We start from the raw sequence: 16,447 nt of genomic DNA, 5'->3' as shown, positions 1-16,447 counted from the left end.
AACCGTGACCTGTAGTAAGTAGCAGTGAGTGATTGGGAAGTAGCCTACTACAGCAATCACAATGAGAGAATGAGATTTTTATTTAATATTTTCCAGAAATAAAAATAACTGAACTGTACGTATTGGGAAGTAATGCAATCATCATGAAAACAAATTATTAGTGAATATTTTTTCGAGAAATAGCCAACGTTTTGCATCCCTACGGTCATTGCCGATCTACCAAAACGGTAATTTGTTGACTGTCCCTTACACAGAACCTAGCGACAGAAAGATGAAGTAGTGCTATGTGGCTTTATGTCGCATACAAATCTCTAGCGATAATAATTGTAGTTGTTTTCTCTTGATACTCTGTAATAATGTCAACTTTCTTTGACCCTGATCACATCATTGACCTGAATTGCGTTGTCGATCTCGAACGAAGGGGAAGTTAAAATCGAATATCAACTGAATATCAAACGATAAGAAGAGGCATTGCAACAATGTTTACAAATACATTGCGCTGGCTGCATAGATTATGCAGACGCAGGCGATTGACTGACACACACACACACAGTTAAAATCATACGCTCGACGCTTTATTAGTCTTTCTACATGGGTTTAGTTAATGATCGGGCTATAATAAGACCACGTCTATGTAATCGCTGACAACCGGGACAATTTCATAGTGGTTGGTGTGTAGACCGGGACATTTTAACGCAACTCAAAATCGGGACTGTTCCGGTCAAACCAGGCAACTGGTCACCTTAATTATACCAACCAAACATGAGACAAATCCAATAAACCCCCTAGGAGGAGTTCAAATTAATTGGCAAAAAAATAGTCAAAAACCATAGACTGTATATAAAAGTCAAAAACCCATAGGTGAAATATTGCAGCAACTGTCCAAATAAGGCCTTCCACGCATTAGGGGGCGCTATGGAACCCGCTAAATTCGCATGAACCAAATCCGCGGTTATAATCTCACAGTGCTTAAAAGTTTTGATTTGTTTGCCAAATTTTGTTTTCGAGGATATTAAGGGCATCAACAATGCGGCCCAAATGCGATATTAAATTGAAGTATTTACTATTTTGAACATGGCTGTAAAATGTTGAGAGTTTTCGTGCATGCTAAAGTCTCAAACGTGTTCGTAAAATGAAAATTAACGCACAAAATCCAAGATGGCTGAGAATTCCTGTTGGGCGAAAAAAAAAAAGATATTCCAAGATGAGTATAATCCCCCAATTAAATGTCGTTAAGATTAAAGGAACATTATCTGAAACATGGAGTGCATTAGGAGACACTATGGAGCCGCGCACGAGCCCAGTCACCGGAGAACTTTGCAGTTTTCGCCAGGTCTGACATGTGTGCTAATTTTGGTGAGTTTTCGAGTATCATTAAGCCCCTCAAAATGCGATTGCGCAGCAGAAAATAATAATAATAATAATAATAATCCTTACAAAAACAATAGGTTACTCGCATTTTCAGTGCCAGGGACCGATGGGCCCCTAACAAGATGTTAATACCGACTAATTTATCAGAATAAACCGGTGGCTTCAGATGCATTCATAGACTCTATAAAACATGCTTTGTGAGACAACTACAATCGTGTTAACGCTTACTGCTCCCCTATTGGTTGTTACTGAAGTCAGATAGATTGACAGCCGCCTGAGCCTATCACAGTCCGCGGTGCTGCTGTACTGGGCGTGAATACACGAGCCTCGTTTTTCTTGACTTTTCCGTCCATTTCAGTTCATCGTCACTACCACCATCCTTTTTAACCGGGACAACATGGCTACTGCGGCGAGCCGTTACTACAGCGAAGACGGTAGGGCAACGAAACGACAGAAAACCGACGGAATGGCCACGGTGAGTTGTGACTGTTTGCTCGCAGTGGGAGATTAGTTTAACTTGCATAACGGACACGCTCAGCTCGGTCACAGTGTTCGTGGTTGAATTCGATTCATTCAAATGCCCGTTTGGGAAAACAAAAGTCACGACGCGTCATAGGTTGCTCAATCTATGTTTGTGTTAAGTGTTGATGCATAATTCTTATTTTTATTAGCTTTATCGCGTGTATAATACTCGTGGGCCTCTCAAGGACACATCCCGAAACATAAATCGTACATATACCTGTGCTGTCTGGTTGGGACCGTTTGAGGTCGGCGGGCCTCGCCTGAGCCTGGCTTTGTTCTTGGAGCGTTACCGGTTAGCATTGTGCTAACGTTAGCCGCGTTCGCTACACACACTGGTAATCAGACTGGGCAGAATCAGAGCAGCCGCTATTTCATGTGCAGCAACATTTTAGTGTTGTACATGCAGGTGTAATCAAATCAATAGTTCTTTTTTTTTTGTTTGTATTAAACGATAACATGACACACGGCAATGAACGACCCCTTTCACCCCTGTCTGGCTTTTCCCTAGGTTTGTGGAAGACTTAGTGCACGTTTTAGTGCGGGGTGTAGAGGTCCTCTCTCATGAAAATGTTACGTTTTTCAATTAAAAAATAATGCAATATCACATCATTTAGACCATTTACCTTATATTGTGTTTAAAACATTGGAAAGCTAGAGGAAAATAAAATTAACTTTACAACCATTAGACCGGAGAAAAGTCGTTTTGATGCTCTTGATTTTACATTCATTTGGGTTAGATGATCCCCAAAACAGCTTGGATGCTGCAACAAAGTCTGGTAATGGTAGCGGAAACCCTGCATATGCAACCTGAGGTAATTTAAAGGTATGTTGGTTTGAGACGAATATAGAACAAAGACTGAGAAACAGCATCTACTGGCTCTTCTATTTCTGAAAGTTACCCGAGCAAAGGCTATGTTGCATTCATGTAGAGGCAGAAGAAGTATTGAGATTCTTTACTTAAGGTAAAAATACGCCACTACAAGTTCTGCATTCAAAACCTTAAGTAAAATTATGTAACACTTATCAGCTAAGTCAGTGTTTTCCCTACCATTAACAGGTTTAGGTGCAGCACCCAAGCCATTTTAGGCACCACTTAAGCCAAATGTAAAAATCAATGTGAGCGTTAAAACCAACTTAATTACTTTTCTCAACTGACTTCTGTAACTTCTTTAGCACGTTTTGTCTTTACTGTTTTTTGAGTTTTATTTATTTATTATCTGTTCTAGCTTTTCCAACATTTTAGACACATATGTTCAAGGGTGTAACTTTGGTTTGAGAAGCACAAAACAGGGGGTCTGGGGGTCCTCCGCCAGAAAAATATTTTCTATTCGAATCCCATTTACTGCATTTTCTATATAAGTCTAGGGACTATGGTGATACAAAATCCAGAAAATTAAAGAACGGTACTAAACTATGTACAAGAAAAATGTCTTACTTTCTTTATTGCCGATCACCTAGACTTATAAATAAAATAATATCGAACAAATTTGAAAGAGGGGGGGCACGAACTGGAGTTAGAAAGGGGGGGGTGTCGTCACCCCTGTCCCCAGTGGAAATTACGCCCTAGCATGTGTTACTAATAATGGTCCCAAATGATGTGAAATTGCACTTGTAAACCCCCTCGCCAAATACCCACACCTGAGTCTTCCACAAACCTAGGGAAATACTGTAAATGTACTTGTAGTTTCAAAAATAAGTACTCATTGTGCAGTAAAATGTTCCCTGTCAGTGTTTGTTTGTTGCTGTCCATGTGTATTAGAGCTGAGTATCGTTTAAAAAAAGACTACTTCATTTGATACCACTAAAAGGTATCTTGTACCCATGCTCGGCCCTGTATTTTGCATTTTACCACTGTAGATGTTTTAAGGATTTGTCAATTTTAACTACTGTTCAGACAAATACTGAATCCTCCAATTTTTTAAATGGCAAAAGACGGTAAACAAGATCGCAGCAGAGAAAACTCCCACACGTGTGCACTTTAGATAAGACCGAGTAAGGCTGAGCATTATATCGATATGAGACTATATATAGTCTTACATTTTGGACATCGTGATAGGACACTAGTGTTGTCTTTTCCTGATTTTTTTTTTTTTTTTTTTTTTTTTTTTTAAAGGCTGCGTTACAGTAAAGTGATGTCATTTCTAAACTTATCAGACTGTTCTAGCGGTTTTATTTGCCTTTACCCACTTAGTCATTTTATCTAACATTACTTAGTTTACTTTTTTTTTAAGCACCAATTGTCAGCTCTACAATATTGTCACAATATCGATATCGAGATATTTGATTTTCTCCTTATCGCCCAGCTCTAAATAATCATGATGATCATGTTTGCTAATTTTCTGTTTTCTTTAACTCAGGGATATGAAGATCCGCACAAGACCCTTCCGTCTGTCGTGGTGCATGTCCGGGGTCTGGTGGACGGGGTTACGGAGGCTGATCTTGTGGAGGCCTTGCAAGAATTTGGAGCAATCAGGTAGAGGAATGGCTTAATTTGTGTGGAAAATAAGTTTAAAAGAAATGCAACCTTTCCACAGCTTGTTGGTCATTACCTAGATTTTAACACGGCACCAAAGGCTGGTTCACAGTGGGTTTAGGTAGATGATATGAAGTTTCAAGTAAAAGTTTTGACAAGTCACTAGCTGCCAATGTGACCCAGTTGAGTTCACAGCGTCTGCCTTTTTATCTAACCCCATTTTGTTGCTTTTGTTTATAGCTATGTGGTGGTGATGCCCAAGAAGCGCCAGGCACTGGTGGAGTACGAAGACATGAACGGGGCATCCACAGCCGTAACCTATGCTGCAGACAACCAAGTTTACATCGCCGGCCACCCAGCCTTTATCAACTACTCTACCAGCCAGAAGATCTCGAGGCCGGGAGACTCCGATGACTCTCGAAGTGTTAACAATGTTCTTCTGCTCACCATCATGAACCCAATCTACCCCATCACCTCGGTAAATGCAAAGATTTTGGCCAATGTGTCTTTAACATAGTTGTGGAGCTTTGTCTCCCTTTGTGACGTTAGGTTTTTAACTCTCAAAGACTAGCAGCGCCAGTGTGAGGGCTGCATTTTGGGCCAGCGTGAGGAACTGACAGTGGTGCTGTTGAAATGTCAGCTCTGTTAGTAGTAAACAGAAGTCTGTGTGCACAATTCAGCTTGCTAATGTTTTATTTTTTGCCTTTTTTAATTTCTTAATGTACTCATCTGCTGCTATTTCATAACATAACAATAGTGACTGTTTACCGCTTGAAGAAACAGACTTACACTGGGCTGCCATCATGGAACAAGGACTGAAAACAATTGTTTTCATTATTGATCAATCAACTGATTTTATTTTCCCAATTATGCATTTAGTCTATAAAATGTCAAATAGTGAACAATGTCCAGTGTGAGGTGATGTCTTATAATGTACGATCAACAGCCCAAAACACAAAGATACTTGATTTACAATGTGATGACGTGAAACGACGCTGACATGTCTCGCGTCATCTGTCAAATCTGGGGGGGAAAGCAACTAAATACTATAATATTGTGCAATACGTTTACATTCCTGACTGTACTTTAGAAGTATTCTCAGCAAACCAAATGGCGACACCTTCTTTATACCTCTGTTAGTTTCCATGTTAAACCAAGTTCAGACTTGCATATGCTGCATGCTGTTGTGCTCACTTTGATTTAGCATTTGCCTCTGTGTAGTATATGTATAGTGTTTTTTTTTTTTTTTTTTTTAACCTGGTGCGTTTTCACAGGATGTCCTCTACACCATCTGCAACAACTGTGGGCCTGTCCAAAGAATCGTCATCTTCAGGAAGAACGGCGTCCAAGCGATGGTTGAATATCCTTTTGCCGTGGGTGCTATCTGACAGGGGATACAATCTGATTGTTGACTGCCAGTTTTGCCACGTTAAAAAAATAACACGGACTGCTGGATTTTCTCCAAGTTCTAACACGAATTGTGGTTGGTACAGGAACGCCTGTCCCTGGTACAATCACACAAACCTGTTCTAAAACATGTAGGCGTATTTCACAGATGCAAATGATGAAACCCTGCTAGTTTAATTGGTGATTGGCTTGTGGCTTCTGATGAGTCTGTCAATCATCAGAAGGCATATGCATAATGTTTTTGCACAAAAACGAAGCATAGTCATATCCCTGTAGAATTTTAAGAGGAACTAGGAACAACATAACTTGTGTGCAGCCAAGTTTTATTTTAATTTTTTTTTCTGGAAGTCTGCATTCTCACTCATGTCAAAGATAACCTGGTACTTCCCTGTCTTGTCCTTAACTCTGTCGTTACATTTGACTCTGTGCAAAGCGCCCAGCGCGCCAAGGCATCACTCAATGGCGCAGACATCTACTCTGGTTGCTGCACGCTGAAGATCGAGTACGCCAAGGTACTGCTGCAAAACACAAAGCACAGCCAGTGTTCACAGACAAAATGAGTGTGGTGGGCACAGAGCAACGTGAACACAAAGGCGTGACAATTGCAGCTTGTTTCCAAACACTGTTTTCATAAAAAAATCTATTAAAAGTAAAATTGTTAATTAGTTTTAACATAAAATGTCCCCTTCTGAATTTGTTTGCGTACATGACGATGCAGTTTTTTTCATCTGCACTGTGTGCAGCCTGACATTATGGTAGAAGAAGAGGGTGAACATGCTTGTCTTGAAAGTCAGCGATGTTAAAACTTTTGTGTATTCATATATATCGTATTTCCTCAGCCCACTCGCCTGAACGTGTTCAAGAATGACCAAGACACCTGGGACTACACAAACCCCAACCTGGGAGGCCCAGGTAAACTTCAAACACCAAGACATTCCCACGCATTTGCTGAGTGCCACACAAGCTTTTTAGCCAAGAAGCCTACTACTGTTAAGCATCCTCGCCGCCACTGTGGGGAGTTTCAGCATGACCCTTCATTGATAATGCTACTGAATAGATTTAAATTGTGTCCAATGCACTAATGTATTAGCATTTTGATTGCGAAGAATTTTGTGTGGCATTATGACTGAAGCGTTGCTTTGGGTCTTACTCTTAACACTTTTCAATACACACTATGGTCAGGGTTCCAATGCAGGTGTGAAAAGTTTGGGAGTGTCAGGGGCACGATGTGATTAATATTCATGTTGGGTAACTCGCAACAAGTCAGCCGTTTAAAAAAAAAAAAAAAAAAAAAAAAAAAAAACTCAGTGAAACCAGTTGTCACCAATCGTTTTAGCACGAGATCAGAAATATGAAATGAATACCCACAATTCCAGCTAAATTTAAAGACCTCTGCTGTGTGGCAGGAATGGCGGGAACACATTTGCATACAGAAAGATAATGTTACTTACTGATGTTATCAACTATATTTTTCCACTTGTACAGTTAGTCATGTGCAGGCTAGCATTCTTGTTCTTTGTGGCATGTAGTTGTTGTGGTTTACTTCACCTGATAAGATGTCTATATTTACTGGGTGTAGCCCTCAGTCTCCATTTACTGGATACTTGATGAAACTATATGCAAAAACAAATTTCAGCATTTTTAGTTTCAGCACCTAAGCTATAATTATTGCAGAAAAGAATTTCCTCTTATAAAACCTTGTTTCCACTCATACCTTTTTGACATTGTTTACGGTAATAACTAAACATTTAGTACTCCGGTAAAGTACAGAAGGACACCTTATCTTATCAAAGGTTGGACATTGCTAATAAATGAGTTTTGAATCCTTTAAAGAGGAATTTATCCATTATTGTTCATGTTCTTAGTCTTAGTTTTTTTAAGAAACAAACGTAATTTAAAGGGTTTGCAGCATCACAGAGCTGCCAAATCTGTTTCATATGTTTCACTAAATATAAGTCTGTCAGTGGTAGTGGTGGTGGTCATTCAGGCTAGAGAACGATGCCAAATTGCAAAACAAAATTCATTTTAGAACGAAAAACCTTTTTATTTAATCAGATAATCCCATTGAGATCAAGAGCGAGCGGAGTATAGCAGAGAGGAAGAACAACCTAGCCAGACACGACTAAATCATTTAAAGTTTACTCTGATTTTTGAAAATGACATGGGTTCATTTAACTCCTTGACTGGCGTGATCGGAGGAAACGATAAACTTTAGCATGATTGCAGATATGACAATTTGATAAATTTAAAAGTGTCCAAATGTTGTTCTACTTTTAACCAGTTGTAAAAGTAGTAGGCAGTGGTCAAATCTCATTCATCTCTGCAAAAGGTTAAACAAGATTGGATCAATATTTGTGATACTTTGATTACGTGAGGTTCTAGTGCGTTTGTCAGTTACAAAAGCAGTCACGAAGCAGACATAAGTGCTGTTGTCTCGAGGGGCTGCTGAGTGATGGGATGTTTTCATTAACTCTCTCCCCACAGGGACATTAAACTAACTCTTAAGAATCCTGTTTACATATTTCAGTCGTGAAGACGCAACCAAGTCAGCCAGCATTTGCTGTTCCTGCCTTCCTTAAAACACATCTATAAATATTGCATTGCAACTTAAAGTTCCAAATGGTAGCACCATTACCAATTTTTTTTTTTTTTTTTTTTTAACAGTTCAGGCAACATGTATTTCAACTTTGACTTTAAAGGCGATCGACGGTAACAAATCTTTTTGCCACCAAGACTGATCCTGGTCTTTTCCCCTGTCTAACTTCTACGTTAAATTCTCATTTAGTATATATTGTACTCAGTAGAGCTGAAATGAGTTTGATCTAAAACAGAAAGTGGTTAAGAGAAAAGACAAGTTGGTTGAACTCGGACAAATCAGACTTCAAAATAAGGCTGTACGTCTGAGAAGTGAGCACAGAGGCAAGGACCAGCATCAGTTAACAGGCTATTTGCTGCATCATGTAACTCTTATCTCCTCCTGATAAATCGGTGATCTCAGCAAGTCCAAAAAAAAAAAAAAAAACATGCACACGGGGGAGAGGCAGATACATGCTGACAACATCCCCACTCCGCAGCCACCACCTCAAGTTTCCACTTCTTCAGTGAGGACACAACCACTTTCATACAGAGGGCCAAATGTCCCCTGAGATACAAGGGGATAAACTACAAGACACCACCCATTCAACATGACGATGTAGGACTGATATACCATTCCTCATCTCCGCATTCCTGCACAAGAGCCACGAAGACAACGCACACGTCTAGAGGGTGGGGGAATTTTGGGCACTGAGCTACACTCGGGCCCTTCCTCCTTTTTTTTTGTTACCCATTTTGAGACACAAGCGAATGACACATTGAAGCAGGCCAAAGCTTGCATCTACAGCCTCCCCACTGTCAACACCAAACGGAGACTGATACCAGAGAAGACACAGCATCCACCCAAACAGAAGGTAGTGACAGACATCTCAGTACAACAGCCGATGCACACTGATACTGACCAGTCGACCAAGGTCACATTTGCACAAGCCCCGGCCCTTCCTGTACTGTTTTGGGCTGCGTTGCTCGTCACGCTTGCTGACACGAAAACAAAACATTCGAGCAACACACTCTCCGACACTCGCTGGCGGCGTACCAACTGATCCAATAGATGACTCACACCCCCGAATCAAGCTGTAGCCAGCCACACTGGAGTCAACACAAGACAACTGATGAAGACAAGACACTGCTGACAACACCATCAAGCACACTCAGGTCCATTTTTGGTTTTATGTGTTTCCTCCTCCATGGAGTTCAGCTTTTCTCTTTTGCTCTTTCTCCTCATCTCTGTCTTTTCCTCCCTCTGATATTCATACTACATGCATCTCTGTTAAGCTATCCCCTATTTATTTTTTATTTTTTTTTTTGAGTGCAGATTTTTCTTTTCTTGATATTTTAAAGTCTCTAGCACCTGTGTAACGCCTTCCATGTGATGCAGGTTTGGCAATTTGCGGCTAAGAGGAGCCAACTTCCCAACTGAAATGTGCTCTATGGCAGCCTCAAGGCCTACCAGTGGGTGCTAAGCGGACTTTTCCAAAAAGGAACAAACAGGGACGGAAACGCCAGCCAAACGGCCAACCAACCCACCAATGGGCGTTTCAACTTGATAAAACCAGGAAGCGATCCTGAGGTGGAGAGTTGTTTCCCCAAAAGAGGAAATGGATAAGAGTATGGGATGAAATGAATTGAGTGGAGAGTGGTGGAGGCATGCAGTAAGTAAATCGAGACCCTCCTCGGGGAACATAACTGCACAGCACCACATCACCCCAAAGCCCAGCACCCAACATCGCCACACAAGACTGACATGACTCCATTTTCCCCCCTCATACAGGCTTAATCTTTCTCTTTCTGGAAGAGTGTTTGGTTGGGTTTCTGTCGCAGCCTGCGTTTCTAATGTAACTCAAACCTACTGTATGTCTGTTCACTATGTCTTGTCCCAGGAATCTTATCTACACAGTGTTGTTTCTTTGGGAATTAAATCTTGTATTTGTATAAAATTTACAAGCTGCTTTTAATTTTAGTTGCCAAACTTTTAGAGTCTGTTGGTACCAAGCCATCAACATTCCATTATCAATTTTACCCTGAAATACTTCCTAAATGAGGACAGGTAGCTTTGTCATAAGTTGTTTTACTGGGGTGATTTCACATTTGCCCGGGAAAAAAAATGTACTTTTTTGATTAACCCGGCTCCAATTCTGATTGTGAATGATTATTGTGTATCTGTACAGATGGTGATGCAGATGGCAATGGGAGCAATTCAGGTGTGTGAGCGTACAAATTTTTCTTAAATGTAACCACTTATTTGTCTCATATCCTTACCCTTTACACTCTCTAGATCATCAGCATCCACCTCTGTTTCCCCCCCTGTTGCACTTCATATGCTGAAAGTTTATCATTGTGGATTTGTCTGCGTTTTAGGGTTATTGCGCCTCCCTTCCCATTTCCCTCAAATACTTTTAATACATCCCAAGGTCAATCACTCAGACTTCAGCTACTTTGTTTGATTGTTGTGCACGTACTCAAGCGGTCGTCAGACGGTCCAGGTGAAAACGCAGGTCTTCCTGTTCATTTTGAATAGGGGTAGTGCATATAGGCTTTGGCGGTACGGTCCGCAGGGGGAGCCTGGGAAAAAACTGCAGCAAAAAGTTAACACCGACCCAACTTCTGGAGAAACGCAACCTGACCGATTACAGGCTTGTCAGTCGGTTTTAAGGCGCTGTGATGATAAACATCGCTGCCAAAAGGTTTTTGAACACTATGAGGGTAAAAAACGAAACTCATGCACAGAAAACTATAATTGTGAAATATAAGTCTACTTGTAGCAACATTGGTGGGGGGGGTGTTAAATAACGCAATAGCAAGTCTCATAAATGGGCCATTTAAGTGACACTCCCACCGCCGCACAACCCACAATAGCTGGATCACGTTCTTTGGTCTTACGGCGCCCATTTAATATGGGGGGAGGGTTATGTCTGTGCAGCTATGACTCTTTACAGGCAAGATGAATCGGTCTTGAAATGCATGCATCTGTCTTGAGTACTAGTCCTTGATAAAGTTACCCATGACAAACTATTTATCTACCTAATGGTGTGCGAACTGAGTCAAAATGTCATACCTAAAATGCTCACATCTGTCACTTTCTCTCTCGCTCTACCTTTTTTCTCCTCCCTTTTTCTTCCTGCTCATAGAAGATGTAAATGCCAACCCCAACAAGCGCCAGAGACAGCCTGCTCTGCTGGGCGACCACCCTCCAGACTACGGTAGGGCTCTCACTCCCCTGAGGAACAAGGAAACAACGTGTATACAGAATACTGGGCTTTATTACCTGAAATACATTCTGTGTAGACAGTTAGGAATATTAAAGTTGATTTATTTTAGTTAATCTGAGTTTATAAATGGCTCCTCCACACACCTGACTGCTAAGTGATGCCTTTTTTTTTTTTTTTTTTTTTTAACTGAAAACATATTTATGAAATTGGGACCAACAATTTTTCTCAAAGCAGTGACTTTTTTTTTTATAAAAATAGTTCTCCCTTGAGTTGATCTCCCTTTGCTTGACTAGTAGTTTATGTTCTGTCATCTCGCTTGTTTCCTTCTTCAGGAGGTGGTTACCACGGCTATGACGAGAGCTACGGCTCCCCACCCTATGAGGGTCGCCGCATGGGTCCACCAATGAGAGGGCGCGGCGGGAGAAGCTACGGGCCGAGCTACGGACCTCCTCCCCCTCCTCCTGGCGAGTACGGCGGCCACGCTGAGTCACCAGTCGTCATGTTGTACGGACTGGAGCCTGTCAAGATGAACGCAGACCGTGTCTTCAATATCTTTTGTCTCTATGGCAACGTAGAGCGGGTCAGTACCTGACAGATGTGTTTTTGCTGTGATGGGGATGGGGAAGCGGTCCACACTAAAATTTGCGCCCAAGTTTTTATAAGTAACGTTTCAGACGACAATCTATATGAAAAACGGGCTAGAGGTTATAGACACGCAAAATGTCATCTATGTACACGGAGATAAAAATCTGTCCATTGTGCAGAAGAAACAAATCAGTATTTTGTTAAATGTTTAAAAAATAAAGGCGGGTTTTATGTCAAAGCCCTCATTTAAATCTCATTTATATTGCTGTGAGCAGCAGTTGTCGTGCTTCTATGAATAGCTGCTCCTAAAATGGTAATGTTTTAGTTTATCATTAACTCTTAGGCATTAAATAACGGACTGAGGTTAGCAGCTGGGCAAGGATTGTTAATTTAACATTTAGACCCAAACAAAGGGATATCAACTGAAAACTGTTAGGGAATAATTTTTTTTTAATGGGACATGGGCAGAGCTTTGCTGCGTACCTGGGACATTTTACTTTGATAACCACACACACCCTTGCCCCAAGCCATCATCTCAAGCCCAACAGTTTGTCTCTAAAGTAATCATTTATGACTCTTAAGGGCACTGGTCAATCGTTTTTTTTTTGTTTTTGTTTTTTGCTGTCACGTTCCACAGGTGAAGTTCATGAAGAGTAAGCCTGGGGCAGCCATGGTGGAAATGGGAGACTGCTATGCAGTGGATCGCGCCATCACTCACCTCAACAACAACTTTCTCTTTGGACAGAGACTGAATGTGTGGTGAGTTCATCCCGTCCAGTTCCCAAAACATTTCTGTTGTCCACATAAGTAAGCTATGATGTGAAGTACGATGCCTCGAGGATATTAAAACTACTGAAGCCTCGTACAAATGGACACATTCTGTTGCTGTCAGTTCAAACAAACAACTAAAGAAGTAAGAAATAATTAGTGTACTGCCAATTCTTTGACAATTGAGGGTAAAAAAAAAACTTTGCAGCCCCTAATGTTAGCATCACATTTTTAACTCCAATATTATACAACCCCATCAGTCAAAGCTCCAGCCTTTCTTGGTGTCTCTCCTGACTTCTAAGTGAAAATGCCGTTTTTTTTAAGTTATAATCCTCCCTCCATGCAGTGTTTCCAAGCAGCAAGCCATCGTACCTGGCCAGTGCTATGACCTGGAGGATGGCTCCACCAGTTTCAAAGACTTCCACGGCTCCAGGAACAACCGCTTCACGTCGCCAGAACAGGCGGCCAAAAACCGCATCCAGCACCCGAGCAACGTGTTGCACTTCTTCAACGCCCAGCCAGACGTCACGCCAGAGATTTTCAATCAGGTTGGTGTCAAAGTATTCATGAAGAAAAAAAAGTGCAAGTGTTAAAGACTTGCCGAGGATGATTGATGTATTCATCAGGAGGCGGTGGTGCAATTTATAAAGATCTTTATTTCATGGACAGAGAACATTTTATGTTTTTAGCTGTTTGGGTCACAGTCTGAAATCCTGTTGTTGAATTTTTCTTTGGTATGACAAATCTGGAAAATACTTGGGTTTCAGACTTAGTGGTTATACAATAGTTAACACAAAGGATGGGGGATTAAAGAGCATTCATATTAAAGCAAAGGCCTTACTATATATCCTGTGTTTTCTACCATACAAGCTTTGACTGTCAGAATAAAATCAAATAAAGTGTTGTGCGTGCAGTCCTAAATAATAAACATTGTGTTCTTTACAGATTTGTGATGAGATTGGTGTCAAGAGCCCCGTCAACGTCAAAATGTTCACAGGAAAGAGTAAGCTGCTTGATTCAAACACGTATAGAAACATTACTTCAAATGTGGCTGCTGTTACAAATGGAACGCCTCAATAGAAATGCAAGCATTAAAAACAAATTAGCAGCCAAGCTCACTGTGGAAAAACATTTAAAACCTCACAAAAATGGATCTTGAGATACACTTTACACCACATGTAGCGGTATTTCTGGATGTGGAATGTGTGATGTGTAATTTGGACCTTTTGTAACCACCAGGTGGTGCAGCTCCCAGCGACCGCAGCGCGTCAGGCCTCCTGGAGTGGGAGTCCATCAATGACGCCATGGAGGCCCTGGCCATGATGAACCACTACCAGATGAAAAATGCAGGTATGGGTAAGGCACTGAACTCATTTCCCTTTAACTAGGGCTCTTAAAATCTTTATTTTCTACACATTATTAGTAAGAATACTTGTAAGTGACCTTTTTAACAAAAAAAAACATACACATGATTTAGATGATCAGTCATCAACCATTGTATTTAAATTAATCTGAAACGATTGGAGACTAGAGGGGAAATCAGTCACACCACAAAGAAAGTTGGCAACCACAGTCCTGTCCTCTTAAGAGGAAGACAGCCAAAATCACCATGAACTTAGGTGTTTTATTTTGAATGTGTTTTTGTGTAAAATATCCGGCTGCCCTGTGGCCTTCCTGTATGTGATTACCTGCCTGGCTTGACTCATACGCTTTTTCCAGGTGTGAAACGAGGGGAAATCGCTCCCCAGTTTACAAACTCATCAACTGATTCGGACCAGAGCAAACAAACTATAGGTGTGAAAAAAGGTGCTTAATTGTCTAATTCAAATGACTGGGATTATTTCCCCACACAGACAGTGCTGTTGTCTGTAACACGGCCTAAGAAGCCATAGCAAGATGGGGAAATTGCTTCACCAACACGTTTGTAAATGATGCATGCAGATGAGCTGGTAGCAATGTTGCAGTAATTACATGTTCACTTTTTTTTTTTAGGTTTGTGTTTACTTGAGTAGAAAGCAACACACACCACTTTGTCTCCTTTGTGGTGCAGAAAATTAATTCCCCCGAAGGTCCATTTTAAAAAAAAAAAATAATAATAATTCCTGCACATAAATCACCGAGATGCATGAGAAGTCGACCGACCAAATAAACCAAAAGCAGATGTGACGTGTGTGTGGGGGAATTTTCTTTCTTTTTGAAAAAGTTTGTTTACTTGCATAGTTATGACACTTGTCTCAACCCCAAAACCGGTTACTGGAGTAACTTTGACAAGAGCACATTTATGCAGAGATGTAAACACAATTGATGGTAACGTGTCCCAGAGGTGAAATGCATTGATGATCTCATGGGTCATGTTTCTTGTTGTCTAATTTGTATTCTCTTCTTTCTTTACAGCTGGTCCTTACCCTTACACCCTCAAACTGTGCTTCTCCACCGTTCAGCACGCCAACTGAGCGCTCCCTTGTAGCCAGTAAGATGAAGATTGGTCAACCATTCCCATGTTCACATGTATTTAGACCATGACTGCTTGCAACACGCCTGGAGATAGTTTTCAAAAATTCCTAAAATATTGTGAAATCAATTTTCACAATGCAATTGATCCCTAAAGTGCAAACTCCTCCTATTTGATATATTAAGTAGATCTAACAAATGCTAACAGGCATTTAAACGTTTGGATATTTATGCCCCAGATGTGGTTTATAGAGTATCAGTACTTGTGTCTTCACGATTTAAGTTGTCCTTTTTACTTTTTGTATTATGCTTAAAACAGTAACCTGAAATGTGAGAAGGCGCGTTTTGAAAGAATTGGTTTTATGCTAATCCTATGGTTGGTGGCAGTGGACAACATGGTTTTGTAAAAGAGTCGCTTTTGAAACTTTTATTATAGCTCACTTTTCGTTTTGTTTTAAGTGCTACCTATTCAGTTCTGCGTCTCCGTGTCTGATATGCAGATGGAGAATTGTTTTGTTGTAAGAAAATAAAATTTAAAAGTTTGTTTCTTCTGCCATCCTTTTTTTGAAGTGTCTTTCCTGTCTGTTCTGCCAAATGTTTGAAGTACATTTTGAACCATTTTCAGACTGATTCTCAGCGCTGACCAAAATTCATTTTTTGTTAATCTGGTGACGAATATGAGCCACGGTATTTAATGGTGAGTTATGAAGAGTCTCAAATCTATACTACATACTCATTTTAAACTCACACAAAGTATACTCCAACAAGACGGTGGCTGTTAATGGATCCTGATCTCCCACAGTGACCCTAACCCTACATGAAGAAGCTGCTCCAGAAAGATTTCTTAAAGCACCAATTCAACAGTCTTGGACATTGTTTTCTTCTGTGTAGTTTAACTAGCAGTGACGTCTGAATCACGTGGTTTTGTTTCACATATGTTAAATTTTACCATTTTATACTTTGCTAAGTTGTTTTCCTGTGGTTCTATGACTGTTGGTCCGTATTAAAATAAATAAAATGGTGTAAGTATTGATTTGGGACACAGTTTAACTGCAGCTAGACCTTA

At 40.6% G+C, this 16,447-nt stretch overlaps 1 protein-coding gene across 4 annotated transcripts; it reads left to right on the top strand.

Annotated features, from left to right (window-relative positions):
• Positions 1 to 1,648: 1,648 nt before the first annotated feature.
• LOC116053207 (heterogeneous nuclear ribonucleoprotein L-like) lies at positions 1,649 to 15,924 on the top strand. Of its 4 annotated transcripts, none has more exons than XM_031304206.2 (15): positions 1,649 to 1,846; positions 4,251 to 4,366; positions 4,607 to 4,844; positions 5,641 to 5,726; positions 6,189 to 6,285; positions 6,613 to 6,685; positions 10,537 to 10,569; positions 11,497 to 11,568; positions 11,910 to 12,157; positions 12,800 to 12,921; positions 13,277 to 13,478; positions 13,876 to 13,933; positions 14,170 to 14,280; positions 14,650 to 14,724; positions 15,325 to 15,924. In XM_031304206.2, exons 1-15 carry the CDS (start codon positions 1,769 to 1,771, stop codon positions 15,381 to 15,383), a joined length of 1,668 nt encoding a protein of 555 aa, XP_031160066.1. In that variant the 5' UTR covers positions 1,649 to 1,768; the 3' UTR covers positions 15,384 to 15,924. The 4 variants fall into 4 exon arrangements, with proteins under 4 accessions (XP_031160066.1, XP_031160065.1, XP_031160068.1 ...); XM_031304205.2 differs by having other exon boundaries at positions 14,170 to 14,286; XM_031304208.2 differs by lacking the exon at positions 14,650 to 14,724.
• The last annotated feature ends 523 nt before the right edge of the window (positions 15,925 to 16,447 follow it).

The sequence above is a fragment of the Sander lucioperca genome, chromosome 5, assembly GCF_008315115.2.
Source record: "Sander lucioperca isolate FBNREF2018 chromosome 5, SLUC_FBN_1.2, whole genome shotgun sequence".
In the NCBI taxonomy this organism is placed as follows: Eukaryota; Metazoa; Chordata; class Actinopteri; order Perciformes; family Percidae; genus Sander; species Sander lucioperca.
The sequence above is the reverse complement of the archived record's forward strand: the minus strand, read 5'-3'. Positions and strand labels throughout refer to the sequence as shown.